The sequence below is a fragment of the Panthera leo genome, chromosome B1, assembly GCF_018350215.1.
Source record: "Panthera leo isolate Ple1 chromosome B1, P.leo_Ple1_pat1.1, whole genome shotgun sequence".
Taxonomy (NCBI): Eukaryota; Metazoa; Chordata; class Mammalia; order Carnivora; family Felidae; genus Panthera; species Panthera leo.
Genome location: NC_056682.1, coordinates 6,905,018 through 6,920,542, shown reverse-complemented (window position 1 = coordinate 6,920,542; position 15,525 = coordinate 6,905,018). Strand labels below are relative to the sequence as shown.

General features: G+C 44.2%; 1 protein-coding gene across 1 annotated transcript; it reads left to right on the top strand.

Moving 5' to 3' along the window:
- The first annotated feature begins 727 nt into the window (after window positions 1–727).
- LOC122217283 (sperm-associated antigen 11-like) lies at window positions 728–13,384 on the top strand. Its single transcript, XM_042934087.1, has 3 exons — window positions 728–783; window positions 11,650–11,738; window positions 13,194–13,384. The coding sequence occupies exons 1-3, from the start codon at window positions 728–730 to the stop codon at window positions 13,382–13,384; spliced, it is 336 nt and encodes a 111-aa protein (XP_042790021.1).
- The last annotated feature ends 2,141 nt before the right edge of the window (window positions 13,385–15,525 follow it).

The window sequence follows — 15,525 nt, the reverse complement described above, 5'->3', positions numbered from 1 at the left end:
AGAAGATGAGCACGGGAAAGGGGGTGGGTCGTCCTGCAAAGGAAGGTGGGCCCGGACAACAAGCAGGGACCCCGGAACAAAGGCAAGGATGCCTCTGCCTCCACGTTGTCTCCGTTCCGTCCGGTTGAGGGACATGGGCCGGAGATGGGACTCCACTAGGAACACAGCCTCGGGTATTTAATGCCAGCGTCTCCTAAGCAGTGAGAGCAAACATTTACTCAAGGAGCCTTTCATTTTTGCCTTTGGCGTAAGAGACAGAATAGTGATTAAGTATAAAATCGAGAAGGGGGGAAGGTGTATGTGTGAGGAGTTTGTAAAGGAAACAGAATGTTGGGGTGGCTGAGAGGGAGATAGGGAGCGTTGGTGCCCTCCCTGCAAATACACGTCTAGCGTGTCACCTTTCTCCTTAAATCTCTCTACTGGGGCCGCTGTTTCCATTCACTCATTCACTCATTCATTCATTCACTCATCCATTCACTCATTCACTCACTCATCCATTCACTTATCCATTCACTCATCCATCCATCCATTCATTCATTTACTCATTCATTCACTCATCCATCCATTAGTTCGTTCACTCATCCATTTGTTCACTCATCCATTCATTAATTCGTTCACTCATCCATTAATTCATTCACTCACTCACTCACTCACTCGTCCATTCAACACATATCTAGTAAGCATCCACAGCAGCCCAGGCATTGTTTTGGGTACCAGAAGTCCAGCGATGAACAAAATCTCTGCCCACACTCTACCAAGAGGGACAGACAATAAGCATGACAGGTGAGTAAAATGTATGATGTATTAAAGTGATAAATGACATGGAATAAGAAAAATCCAGGAAGGGATGACACCTTGTCAGGCAGGGGCTTGGGGCTGGGTGCGGGAGGTGGGGGAGCCTCCCTGGGTACAGGCAGAGAGTGGCGGGGGGTGGGGGGGCAGGCCCTCTGCATTTGGTGGGTGGAAGGCATCCCAGGGGGAAGAGAGGACAGTGCCAGTGCCCCAGGGAGGCAAGATGCTGTATGTGTTTGTGGAGCAGCAGGACGAGGCCAGTGTGACTGCAGCAAAGAGAACTAGGGAGCTACAGTCGGCTGTGAGGCCAGAGTGGTAACGAACCCAGGGGTCCCAGCAAGATTTGGGCTTTCTCTTTGAGGAAGATAGGAGGCCATCTGCAGTTTGCTTCGTCGTGTTTCTGTACTTATAAGAGCATTTTATTAACACCACTGGGAATAAAGGGTCAGCGTCAGACCTGGGCTTTCCTGGGAAAATGAACTTACAACTCTCTTCAATCTCATGAGACGAAAATGTGCAAACAGTATTTTCTGTCCCCTTTGGTTGAGTGAAAGTCACCCTGCATGAAGACCTACTGTGTCCTGGGAGTCTACTGCCTGTGCCTACTGCTGGTGGCTCAGAAGTATGTTTATTATGACCTTTCCAAATTTTCATTTGTCACGTGGGTATTGGTGGATGGCAGGAGTCCCCACACCTGGTCCTTTACCCTTGGTCCTCACTGGGATTCTGCTCTGGGGGCTTCTAATCATTCCCCGAATAATGGGAACTTAAAAAAAAAAATCTCTACTCACTAGATTCATAGTGAGGCAATAGCAGAATTTGCCATGAAATATGCCTAAGTGGTGATTATTTTTGGGCTCAAGGTGATTATTAGTAAACTGTTTATAACCCATGTTACAAAATTTTGAATCCATCATTCCTTCTATACCTTTCTTTACCTTTTATGAGTCAAGAGTCCTCTCTGCTCATCACAAGGAAAAACCCATTTTATTCCTTTTCTATCTCCTTTTTTTGGGTGGGTGGGGGGAGTTGTCTATATGAGATGATGGATGTTAACTAAACTTGTGGTAATTATTTTATGGTATATGCAAGTCAGATCATTATGCTGTACACCTTAAATTTACACAGTGCTCTCTATCACTTATGTCTCAAAACTAGAAAGAGGGAGAAAAAAAGATCATCATTTCTGATGTCAATGATATCTCAATAAAACAAGAAAACAAAGAAAGGAGATGCTATGTCCTCAAAAAAAAATCCTTTGGAGCACTTGGGAGGCTCAGTCAGTTGAGCGTCCAACTTCAGCTCAGGTCATGATCTCAGTTCACGAGTTCAAGCCCCCCATGGGGCTCTGTGCTGACAGCTCAGAGCCCAGAGCCTGCTTCGGATTCCGTGTCTCCTTCTGTCTCTGACCCTCCCCTGCTCGCACTCTGTCTCTCTCTCTCAAAAATAAACAAACATTAAAAAATTAAAAAGAAAATCCTTTGCAAGATTGTTGTGTCTGGGTTCCAGCTGGGTTACAATAAAGATTCCACAGCTCATATAGACCACCGAATTCCCAGCGGTGCATTGAGTGGTGCATAGACCTCCTCCCAGAGTGCTGCCTTTCCAGACTTCTTTCTGGATAAACGTATTCCATACTTAACTCACACACAGACACACTCACACGAGGCTGATACTCAGGGACAGGGCATGTATGGTGAAAACTAGTACTTACATACAAACCCGGAAGCATTGCCATTGACTCAGTGACTCAGTTATTCTGCTTCTCAGAAACAACTGACTCTTCGATGGGTGCAAAGTTATAGTTATGCAAAATGAGTAAGTCCTAGAGATCTGCTGTACAACATTGTGCCTGTGGTTAAAATACTGTATTGTGCACTTAAACATTTCTTAATAGGAGTATGTCTCATGGTGAGTGTTCTTATCTCAGTTGAGAAAAGGTAAATGTTCTCAAGAAATAACAAAAATGTTTTGGGAAAATTTTTTAAATAAATCTAAATTTCAAACTAGAGCACTTATCAAACTACGGTATATCTACTTAAGGGATGTTATATATCCCTTAGGTATAATAAACACAAAAGCAAATAAAAAACATAAAATGCATAAGATAAAGATTTCAAGGCAATTTTCTATCTTGGAAAATACAAGATACAAATTTTCATATATCTGATGTAAAATTAATTGGCCAAAGTATGTCTGAAAGAAAACAAAAGATTTTAGGTTCCAATGTTAAGATTATTGGAGATTTTTAATTACTTTATCTTTGAAAATACCCTGTCAAGTTACTGCATAACTCTTAAATTTTATTTTTTTATTTTTATTTTTTTAAATTTTTTTTTTCAACGTTTTTTATTTATTTTTGGGACAGAGAGAGACAGAGCATGAACGGAGGAGGGGCAGAGAGAGAGGGAGACACAGAATCGGAAACAGGCTCCAGGCTCCGAGCCATCAGCCCAGAGCCTGACGCGTGGCTCGAACTCACGGACCGCGAGATCGTGACCTGGCTGAAGTCGGACGCTTAACCGACTGCGCCACCCAGGCGCCCCGAACTCTTACATTTTAAATATGCATTCAAAAAGACAAATAAATGTGCCTAAGGATAAATATGTATGTATATAAATGAAGGCATACTTTGATTGTAGGCAAAGACGTTGCATCAAGAAAGTCCTAAATCTAACATAAGAAAGAACTTCTGGGTATTAAGACTATAAAACATTCAAGCATGTTACCCAAAGAGATCTTGGGATTCAGAAGAATAAGGTCACAACTGATATTTTTCTACCATGTGTGGTAATTTTTACAGTCCCCCTTGGAGACAACGGAATGAGCCCCGTGGCCCCTCAAGGCAAGTTCCAGTCAGCAGCTCTGTCACACTTGCTTTGTTCTTTTCACAGAAGTCTGCTTAATGCAGGATGCTGAGGATGGGAGGCTTTATGGACACCAGCTGTACCCCTGGTGGGAAGAGACCCTTTAGCCAGAAATTGCTTTAGGTCCTTACAGGGCCAGTCATACCACGCCTGGCTGCCTCCATGTCTGCCCTCCACGCCCACCTTCCACACACAGTGTCCTGCCTCGCACTGCACCTCCGGACCTTCCAAGAGCTTTGATCCCTGTGACCCATCCATCCCCCCGGGGTGACCCTTCATGGAGGAATCTATTTTCTCCTCCATACCCCTGGTCTGCTGGGGCGGGGGCCAGGTGGACAGGCTCAGTCAATCAAATCCCCATTTCGCTTCCTTGACTTTAATAACAGCCACACCTAGTTTTTTCTACCTGTCCACGCGGGTGGTGGTCACTACACCTTGCAGGCTTGGACTGACTCAGTTTATCTCTTGGGTTACAGGAAAGTACCTTACTAGACCCAGGGAGTCCCCTTGTTGTAAAAACAAAAATTAAAATTAGTATGTCCAAATGAAGGGAAACTGAGATCATTAACACTGTGTCTGCCTCTTTCTTGATAGACCAAAACAATTCCCGGGGGTCAGATGACTAACATTAGCATTACCTATGAGGACAGCAGGGATAGGGCTGTATCCTGGCTGTGGGGAAATGACATCAAGCCCAGGTGGGAGGCAGAGGGGTCTGAAAAAATGTCTCTGTTAGGTCTAAATGCAACTCTCGTGCTCTACCGACTGAGCCAGCCAGGCAGTGGACGCTGCAGTTAGGCATGAGGCTTTCAGGAGAGCAGGGAAGTGTCAGTCTGTTTTCCCCCTTCTGTCTGCTTCCTATGGACCCCCTCTGTGATTTGCCTCCACTCTGCTCTTCTTTTCTCTGGGGGCTCTGAGAACATCCTTCGAGAATCACTGCTGCCTCCTACCTATCTATCCAAGGCACCTGTAATGGGCACGTTATGATTCCTATTTCATTTAAGACAAAATAAGCATAGAAAGTTAAGTGATCCAACCCAAATGGCGATCAGACAACATATCCAGGTTGCTAACCGAGTTCGCTTCAAGCCAGAAAAGTCCAAGTGTGGGCTTTTTTTTTTTTTGTCTTACACGACACTTACATTTCTAAGAGAACACACCTTTGTTTCTCAGAATGTCTTCTTGGCCACAACCTCAGAAAGATGGACACTGGCCAGGACAGGGGCTCAAGCTCTGGGGAAAGGCACTTTCCTTGCAAAGGCATGTGACTCTGTGAGTCCCAGATGCCAACAGACGTGGGTGTGCGAGCAGAGGAAATCACACTCACCAGGAATGCTGATACTTGGGTTCTAGACCCGACTCTAGTCAATAATTGTGTTGACGCTTTGTGCAACTCCTGATGAGTACAGGGGGCAAACGTGTCCTTCTAAACCCAAGCTCTTTGTGACAATCAATTAACTGTATTTGTAAGAACAAAAGTTAAAATTAGAATGTTCACATGAAGGGAAACCGAGAGCTATTTCTGTAAGTACAGTACCTCAGTAGACAAAGATGTGATTGCAGGAGGTTGGTCTCTCTCCTGTGATGAATTTATGGTGAGCCTGGAAAAGAAAAAAAGACCTATGAAGTCAACAAGATGAGAGTTTGGTGTAGGACTCTGGGAAAATGACGAATGTTCTCCCTGTCTTAGCCAAGGATCTGAGATTGTTAGCTGCACAGAGGGCTCTAATATAGAGGATCATAGGAAGTAAGTAAATAATTGATTTAGGACAATGGAAATAAATCCCCAAAGGAGTTGCTAGTGCCAGAAGGAAAGGAGGCTGGTGATGCTGATCAATCATCTTTTCTCTTTATTTGAAGCTACAGGAATAAAGACAAAAGGAAGACACGTGAGGAAGAGCCCATGAGGATTCTTGGATAAGAGGAAGTCAGTGGGAAGATCATTTCAAGGGGGTACTGTGGTAAGAATCATTAACCAAAGAATAAGAACCATTACCCCAGCCCAAATCGGGTGGTGGAGACCCCACTTATTTTTTCCCTTGGTCTAAACCCAAGGGCTGGGTTGACATTCAAGTGGTTGGAAACCAGGCACTTGGTGAGGCCTCTGATGAACAGTGATCCCAAATTGGACAATCAAGACACTCCCCTATTGCTTTTAGGGGAGCATGAGATGATCCCACTGGGATAGTGGATGCTGAAAATTCTGTTTTATATCTCCAGGAATAAAAAGGAGGACATGAATCACAGTACATGGTTAAACAGACACATGGAGAGGAAGAAATGCTTCTATAAAGGTAAGGAGCCTGTCTGGTCCAAGGAAACATTAAGTACGAACATAAGTACAACTTTGAGAGGGGAAGGTGAATCAGCCAACTGCTGTCTGCTCTTCGCTAGGGGATGGAACTTCTGGAATCCACAGAATTGCAAAGACATAGAATCTTGACCTTTAAAGGGCACAGCCATGCTTTGGCCCCCAGGACATATGAACGTGGGTCTGAACACAGCAAATTGAAAGGAAGAAACTGACATCTGCCATTCTTCTTGGGGAAAAAAAAGGCAAAGTAGTACGGAAACAAACGTAAATTTTATCATCTTTTCAGGACCAGCATTTGGATGAAATATTTTCTGACTCCCTGAATATTTCAGGGTGATTTTCTCCTTTTCCCACGCAAGATAATCAGCCATGAAACCAAATCCTTTCAACACAGTTTTTCCCTTAAAATCTCAAAGGTGTCTTTCCCCATCTGACATCTAGTGTGGACTAAAATACACGAGACAGGTCTGTTTTTGTTCTTTTGCAGGATGCCTGCTTTTTTGTAGTTTTTTTTTTTTTCCTTTATTCCTCAAACATTTTATTTAAATACTGCAATTCTCATTTCATCTGAAAAATTTGTAAGCCCTACTAACTGGCTTATTCTGATAATTTTCTAATTTATAAACAATTTTAAAATTGTATTTTAACATTAGTTCTTTTAAAGAAGGGGAAGGTGGGTGGGGGGGATGGGACAAATAGGCAAAGGAATTAAGAATTCACTTATCACGATGAACATATGGGATTGCTGAATCACCTGCACACGAAACTATTATAACACTATATGTTAACTATACTGGAATTAAAATATTTTTAAATAAAAATATCAAGAAATTTTTTTTTATTTTAAAAATAAAGCTATGGAAAGTGGTGAACCATATGGTCAAAATCAATTGTAAATGTACTGAGGCAGGAAAGAATTTGACGATAAGACACTAACAATTGTTAGGGAATAAAACATTGAGCCCAGGGCTAAGCAAGCATGCAATAATAATTCAGTAAGAGTCACTTCATTCTGCTGGTTTCCCCCATACATTTCTCACTAAAAATTAATTTGCCTTTAAAAATCTTTTAATCAGGGGTGCCTGTGGCTCAGTCGGTTAGGTGTCTGACTCTTGGTTTTGGCTCAGGTCATGATCTCATGGTTCATGAGTTTGAGCCCCATGTAGGCTCCATGCTGACAGAACAGATCCTGCTTGGGATTCTCTCTCTCTCTCTCTCTCTCTCTCTCTCTCTCTCTCTCTGCCCCTCTCCTGCTTGCGTGCTCTGTCTCTTGCAAAAATAAACATTAAAAACATAAGTTAAAAAAAATTTTAATTATATTGTCATAAGAACACTTCACATGCCTCTCAACAAATTTTAAGAGTACATTAATGTTGACTCTAGGTATAACGTTGTACAGCAGATCTCTAGAGTTGATTTATTGTGCTTAACCAAAACTTCATACCTATTGATCATTAATTAACCCCCATTTCTCCCTCCCTCCAACCTCCCATAGTTACCATTCCACATAATTTCTTCTTTGAAAAATTTCTGTTTTCCTTTCAGGGATCACATAGCCATGAGGTCGGCCCATTTGCCTTTCTGTGGTGCCTCATCTCCTCTGATAGCTTTCCTGCCTGTCTTTTTTCCCCCTCTGCCTGGAATGCCAACTCACATTTGACTCTCACACCATTAATTCAACTTCCAAAGTATCAACTTTGCGTCACCACCATAAACTTTTCTTTACTCTTCCAATTCATTTTTTTTTTTTTTCATCTTAGCCTGCCATTCTATTTCACCTTGTTTGGTCCCTAGAGACCCTTGCTTCTAATTAGTAGATGCTAAGGCTTTTTGTTTTTTTTTTCAATATATGAGACAGAAATGTCATCTGATTCCTGCAGTGAATCTTTTCCTGAAACGGCTGTCTTGCTTATCTTCCCAATAATATTCCCATATCTTTATTTTGTAGGTTTTTTTTTCTTACACTTTGTGTTGATTTCAATTCTCTCTCTCCTGGAAAACAGGTGAATTCATTCAACAGCAATTCACTGAGCTTCTATTGTATGACAACACCATTCTAGGTCCTAAAAATAAAGAACCAACCGCACAAAACCCTGCCTGAATGAAACTTACACTCTCATGGGATAAATAAGACAGTGCAAAGAGTAAACAGCGTCACTCACTATTCGAGAGCAGTGGAACCCTATTTCAGAGTCACCTGGATGGCCGATGGATGGGATTCCTGGCCGAATTCTATCTAGTACTTTGTTTCGTGAAATAGACTGAAATGGTAAATCCAAACTCTACGACTCGTCAGGAAGCAACACCACTTTGCCATGGTTATCATTATTATTATTATTATTATTATTATTATTATTATTGTTATTATTATTTTCAGTGGCCATCCTAGTGCATGGGAAGTGGTGTCTCTGTGGTTTGGATTGCATTTCCCTAATGATTAATGACGGTGAGCATTTTCCATGTGTTTGTTGGACATTCGCACTTTCCTCTCTGGAGAAATGTTTATTCAAGTTCTCTGCCCATTTTTATATTTGATGGTTTGTCTAATCATTATGCAATTGTATCAAGGTTTTTAATAGATAAAAATGTTTTACCACTCTCAAATGTTTTCAAATCCATGAGCAACTTTCATCTGTCCTTAAGGCCATCTTCTATTATGTGGGTACCATGCACGCCAGAATAATTATCTTCTGTATTGGGACAAACTGACCTTCATGTCCTTTCAACCCTATGATTATAAGAACCAATGAGCCTATGACCAGATTAATGAGATTGTTCAATGAGTTTGATTTTCTAGTTGGTCTTCTGTTGGAATGGCATGTCTGATTCTCCAACGCTATTCACGAAATTCTTCCTTAAAGGTTGCATCTGAGTCTGTGACTTGGAAAACACAGATCTACATATAAAGGAAGAGGTGGGTAATAAACTCTGATACGATTCATTTATTTCTCTCCAAAATGAGCTAACTTTCCAACATAGCTCATAAAAGTTCCGAACTATACAGAAAACAATTTCCAAACTATAATTTCACGGCAATTTCAAAGCTGGCCGGGCTGCTAGAAAAAATATACCATCCACATACCTTAAATCTTTTCTAAATCAGGTAAACCTCAACAGCAAAAAGAAAACATACTTTTCATGGTTTCACCTACCAAGGTGACTTTTAAAAAATGACCCATACATTTGGATATATACATGATAGAATCTGTATTAAACAGTAATTCTTGTATCTTGTAGCTACACTTTGTCCATCCACAGAGGTGGATTCAGAATTACAATCATTCATTGGAAGTCTTCAACTTAGCCTGTGTTCTTGGTGTGGAAGCCAGTCTTCTCAAGGACAGAATTGAGATGCTTGTGCTTTTTTTACAATGGGAAAATCCAGAGATGTGTTCAGAACAAATGCTCCAGAGAAAAAGTATTACAGATTTTGACAGATTTCTTATTTATGTTTGACCCTCACACATACCCATCTTGGTATCTCTTTCATGATTGCTTCAGTCAGTCAGCTATAGGGTGACCCTTTTGTTGGCAAAGACAGAAAAGGACCTTTTAGCTCCCAAATAATTCCTCCTTAACTCCTATTTTCATAGGTGTTTTTACAAGGTACAGAAAGGCCAGTGAATCAGGGTATCCTTTGTCAGGACCCACTGTACTGTCTTTGCTTAATCTTTCTAGTTCTGGAATGTCCAAAGTGACCTCCGGGTCCTCACCTCTTCTGTGCACCTGCATGGCTCACTGGTACCCTTGCTCACGTCCAGAAGTCCCAGGCCACCACCTGACTTCTCATCAAAATCCATTTTCTGAGTAAGATGCGTGTTCAGATATTGTGGTGAATGGCTTAAGTCAGGTGGGAGGCCACCTAAAAGAAATCATACATGCAGCTGTTATAAAAAAAATCAGGAAACTCTCCACACACCTAGTTAAAAAAAATCTCCAAGGTACATCATATAGAAAAGGCAAGTGCAGAGTAAAAAGTATAGTCTGTCATGATGTTTATCCAAGAAGGGGCATATAGACGCATCTCTGTTTATGTATACATGCAACATCTCTGGAAGGGTGGAGAAGAAACTGGTAACAGCTGTCATGAAAGCCTGGGAGGGGGAAGAAGATGGGAAGACTTCCTTTTCATTTCTTGGTAAGTGAATTTTAAGGGAAATAAGCCCAAGTGATACTGGGACCTAAGTCAAGTAGGTGCAGAATGAGTGATTGCAGGGATGCCTGGGGCGGGGGGGGGGGGGGGGGGGGGGCTCAGTCAGTTAAGCGTCCGACTTCAGTTCAGGTCATGGTCTTGTGGTTGGTGAGTTCAAGCCCCACGTCAGGCTCTGTGCCGACAGCTACCTGGAGCCTGCTTCGGATTCTGTGTCTCCCTCTCTCTCTGCCCCTCCCCCATTCACACTCTATCTTTCTCTTTCTCTTTCAAAAATCAATAAACATTCAAAAAAGTTTTTTTTAAATGTTGAGGATTCCAAAAAGCATTAAAAAGAAAAAAAGAATTAGTAGCTGCGGTAACTGGACATTTTAGCATCATCAGTTACAAAAAGCTGTGTGGAGAGCTGTCCTTCAGGGCCGCCTCTAATGCCATCCTCCTTATAAAGACTCCCCTCAGGTGAGGCACAGCTTCCCCGCACAGGCCAGTATAGCCATCGGCAGCGGGGGGAATCCCTGTGTCTCCTGCTAGGCTGCCCCCTCTTTTTTTTAAGTTTGTTTGAGAGAGAGAGAGAGAGAGAGAGAGAGAAAGGGGAGGAGGGAGGGGCAGAGAGAGAGAGACGGAGAGAGAGAATCCCAGGCAGGCCCCGTGCTGTTGGTGCACAGCCACAGCCCGATGCGGGGCTGGAACTCACCAACCTTGAGATCATGACCCGAGCCTGTATCAAGAGTTGGATGCTTAACCGACTGAGCCACCCGGGTGCCCCTAGGCTGCTTGCTCTTCAAGTCAAGACAGCTTCGCGGAATGAGAAAAGAGTCTACCTTCTTTACCCAGGGTAGACAACTTCCTGACTTTTAACACATCAGTTAGACTTGCCCCATTTAAAACAACAATACCGTACGTGGTATCTGGCTTAATTTTTTTTCATTCAGCACGTTTGTGAGGCACATCCATGTTGTAATCATCTGTGGCTGTTGTATGCTCGTCGCTGTGAGGGAATGCAGTATTTGCTTTATTACTGCGCTGTAATACACTATTTGGGCTGTCTTCTGTCGACAGTTGCAATGACGAGGCTACACTGAACGTTCTCGTACGTGTCTCTTGGTGCACACGGGGCTGCGTCTGTTGGGGATACACCTGAGAGTGCATTCGTGTGTCCAACTCACGCGTCCAACCGCCCAGACAAAAGCTTCTCAAAGGCAGGAAACGTGTTCGCACATCCCCACCTCTGTCACCCGGCGCAGCACCTGCTGCCTAGTAACCGCTCGCCATTCGTGATTCTCTTTCCAGGGCACCCTCGGTGTACCAGGTCATTGGTCAAGCCCCGCTTCTCCCAATACCAAGAAGCCTGTCTATTTTTAGGCAGAAAGGAAGAGTATCCAGTACCCTCTGCCCACAGCTTTACTCAGTAGACCAGATAAATGTGCTCATTCCTGATAAGCATTGTTCCCCCAAACCTATAAATGTCCCATTTTTGTGTCCTCTCCCCTCCACTCCACTGTTTCATCGGCTTTGCTTTCCTGCAGAGGAGAGGTGGGAGAGCCGAGGGAACCTCAGAACACGAAGGTCCTCTTTCTTTTTGCTGTTCTCTTCTATCTGGTCCAAGTTAACTCAGGTAAATGTCTCCTGGACAGTGCAGAAGGCTGCTCCAGGCTAGTAGAGGGGACCAGGGAAGGTAGGGCAGGAATCCCGTGGATGAGGGGGAGGCGTGTGGAGGGCTGGTGTGTCGGTGGGTTGTTAATGGGTGCAGGTGCGCCCCCTGGGGCTCAGCTCTGGATGCTTGGATCCTCCCTGTACAATACGGGTCCTATCACACAAGACAAAGGGGCACCTTTGCTCTGATACGAACTGGAAGCATTCACTGCAGTCTGGGGAAGGTTTCCAGAAGGAAATGACAGCCACATGAATTCACAGCTGGAAGGGACTGTGGATCTTCCGTGGCAGGACTGCACTCCACAGGGAGGGGAAAGCGAGCACCGAGGAAAGCCACAGAGTGTGGCTGTGCCCTCACCAGCTACGGTCTGGGCCGTCACTCACACCCATGCCAGTGTCCCTCCTGCTTCCCCAGGGCCTGTTCTCCATGACGACACTGACACAGAGCTGGTCAAGCACACACTCCTGGGAGAAATAATCAGTTACTGGAGCAGGTGAGACTAGAATGCACATCTCCAGCTCCCTAGGCTCATGGTTCTTCTAACCTTCACTGATGTGGGGCCCCTCTATTCACCACGACAGAGCTGAGGCGACACAGGGTCGTGGGGTGGGCCCCCATTGTTGCTGAGATATTGCACCAGGCTGATTTGTAAATCGTACAACACTGTGGGCATGTTGTGGGTTTTGTTTGGTTTTTTTAGTCATGACAAGTAGTATCTAATGAGAACTTTCCTTCAACCACTCGTTCCCAAACAAGAAGTGCTTCCTTTTTTTTATTTTATTGAGATACAATTGATACGTGATGAGATACGAGTTTCGGGTGTACAGTACAATGAGTCCTTGTTTATATATGTTGTGAAATGACCACCGCCAGAAGCCTAGTTAACATCCCTCACCACACACACTTACAATTTGTTTTTCTTGTGACAAAGAGAAAAAACTTTCCATACGGGGTGGTGGTGCTTGATGTACAAGTTCACAAGTCGTGGTGAAGAAAAAGGCTTTTTTTCCTTTTTTTCATTGGAAAATACGAAACTAAAAACGGGGCCACAAGCTGAGCATCAGAACTATTCTGCTCTTCCGAGAGGCCAAGACCCATGCCTCCATTATTCCATTCTGTTTTCTGAAGCTTCCTTTCCTTTCTCCGAATGTGCTACTCCTATCTGTCACCAGGAAGCTTGAGAGCCCTTTTATAAGAATAGAGGATAAAACACACACCCTCCTGGAAACATTCCGAGGTGTAGGTAGACTGTTCCTGTTTTAAAGCTAAGAAACCAAAACTCCATTAAACTGCCATTTGTCCAAAGACACTTCACTTTGGAAAAATACAGTAAATATTCAGGGTTGGGCTGTGGGCTGGGGTCTTCTTTTATTCTCTGGCTTATATGAATTCCATGTCTATTCTATTTACCACTAGGGGATATTCCACCTGGAATTAGAGATGTTATCTGCCTTACACAACACGGAACCTGCAGACTTTTTTTCTGCCATTTTGGTGAGAAAAAGGCCGAGATCTGCTCCAATCCCTGGAACAGGTGCTGTGTACCAAGTACAGAGGCAGAAATAAGTAATAAACCGGAGACGGTTGGCAAAAAAAGAGAACCCTGAGACCTCATGTGTCAGCTTCTGGAAGGCAGGAGGGCTCTTGAAGTATCTCAAGGGCTCAGAAGAATGTGTGGCTTATCGAAGGTGCTCAATAAAAGTTTGTTGAATGAATCCAGCAGCAAGGGTGAAGGTCTGATAAAAGAATTTTCCTAAAATCTTGTCCACTTTACCTTCTCTTGTTTTTTTCTTAAAGAGTCTCAGAAATTTGTCCTAGCATACCTCCTGCTTCTCTTCCCGGGAGTGTCTCTCACTGACCCACAGACAAGGGTGAACCAGAAACCATGCTCCAAACTAATCTCATCCTCAGAGGGACAGGAATGCAGTCAACCTACTGGCCTCTTTCCCACCAAAGGCCATGTGCCTTCTCATCAAACCCAGCACCTGCCTCAACTTACATATTCCCAGGCTCTGACAAGCCTCATCCCCTTCTCCTAATCTCACGTAATAATCACAATAGGTGATATGTAAATAGGAGTTTAGTTTGTAAGAACTAAACTCAACACTTACCCTTAGGTTATCCCACTTGATTAACCAACAACCTTACGGAGTTATGTATGAGCAGCTCCATTTGGGGGATGGAAGGGAAATGAAAGCCAGAAGGTTAAGCAGATTGCCCAGGTCGGCATTTCCTAAGAGGGATTCTGACATGCCCAGCCCAGCAAACGCTCACTGCGCCGTGTTACTTCTAAAGAACCTATTTCTGAGCACCTGCGGCAAGGTAGAGCTTCTGTCCGCGAAGATTCCTACAACTCACAGCCCTTCGCTCTTCTCTGGATCCTGCTCACATGCGTTGTCTATACCACATCTCTGAGCCAGCCATCCCAAGAGTAGTGACTATTAATTACACGCAGGAAATGTCAGAAGATAATAAAGACAAATGTGCTGGTGTAGGAGACCCTGTGCCAAGCTTTTCCAGACTAATAGCTTAACAAGTTCCTTTGTTTGGGATTTCCTGCTCACAGCCTGAATCCAGTCTGCTCATGAATACACAGAACTTGAAGAGTTGCCTGGAAAATAAACTTAGGGGTCCCTGTCTCGATTCCCCGGTCAAGTTCCCATGAACATTTCATGTAATGCTTCGGGCCTCTCCCCAGGCTCTTCTAAACTCACCAGACAGACTTGTAGGAACCTCTCTTGACTACAGGCATCTCTTGACTCAGGGGGGACTGAGGACCTTTCTCCCCAGGGGGCTGAGGACCTTTTCCAGGCCTGGTGTCAATGCCTGCCTAGGAAGGATGTGGACTCCACAGTTAGATTTTGCTCCCGTGAAACACAGCAAAGCTTCATGCTTCAGAAGACGCACTCTGCCAAGAGCACCATCACTCTGTGCCCAAAACTTGGCCACCAGAAAGCACCCAAATAATAAATACATAAATGAAGGAACGGGCCAGTGCCCAGAACACTGGGGAACTGGGGTCTGGTTCCACCCCACGCACTGAGCAAGTACCATTAGCCAGCTAGTTTCTTTTCTTGGTCTCCTTTCCCTCAAAAATAAAATAAAGGAGCTGCCATAGACCTCTGAGACCTCATCACATCTCACCCCTGTCTGAGGGTAGAATTGTTACTTCACCCATGATCCTGGGGTGCGGGGTCTCCATCAAGTGAAGCAAGGACAGAGGACCCACCTCCCCTAACTTCCTCTGCAGTATTGTCACCGCAGAGCCTGATGGGAACCCACAGACGAGTCCAGGACTGGCCAGCAGGGGGGTTGCCCAAAGCCCTAAACCGGGCTGTTAACATTTTCCTAATGAAAACATTTTCTAGTGGACATTGGGCCTGGTCTGGCCTTCGGTGTGAAAAACGTTATCTTTGTTTTTTTTTTTTTTTTTAATTTATTTATTTTGAGAGAGAGAGAGAGAGAGAGAGAGAGCGAGCCCCAGAAGGGGAGGAGCACAGAGAGGGGGAGAGAGAATCCCAAGCAGGCTCTGCATCCTCAGCGTGGAGCCCCAGGCGGGCCTCTGAAATGTTGAACAAACTGCCTCATCTCCGCGGTACTTTTTGAAATTGCCCAGTTGTACACGCTCCTAAAGAGCTCTGGAATCGTTCTAAGATGATGTGAACCCCCACCAAACGCTATTTCGCAAAGCCAGAACCGGCCTCGGCAAGGCGGGCAGCCTGTCGATACCAGGAATGACCGCTAGAGG

What these genes read in the sequence shown, in the direction of transcription:
- LOC122217283 (XM_042934087.1), top strand. Translation starts at nt 728, where the DNA reads ATGAACAAAATCTCTGCCCACACTCTACCAAGAGGGACAGACAATAAG. An exon ending in ACAGACAATAAGCATGACAG is followed by an intron (nt 784 to 11,649) that starts GTGAGTAAAATG and finishes GCTTTCCTGCAG; the next exon opens with AGGAGAGGTGGGAGAGCCGA. An exon ending in TCTGGTCCAAGTTAACTCAG is followed by an intron (nt 11,739 to 13,193) that starts GTAAATGTCTCC and finishes ATTTACCACTAG; the next exon opens with GGGATATTCCACCTGGAATT.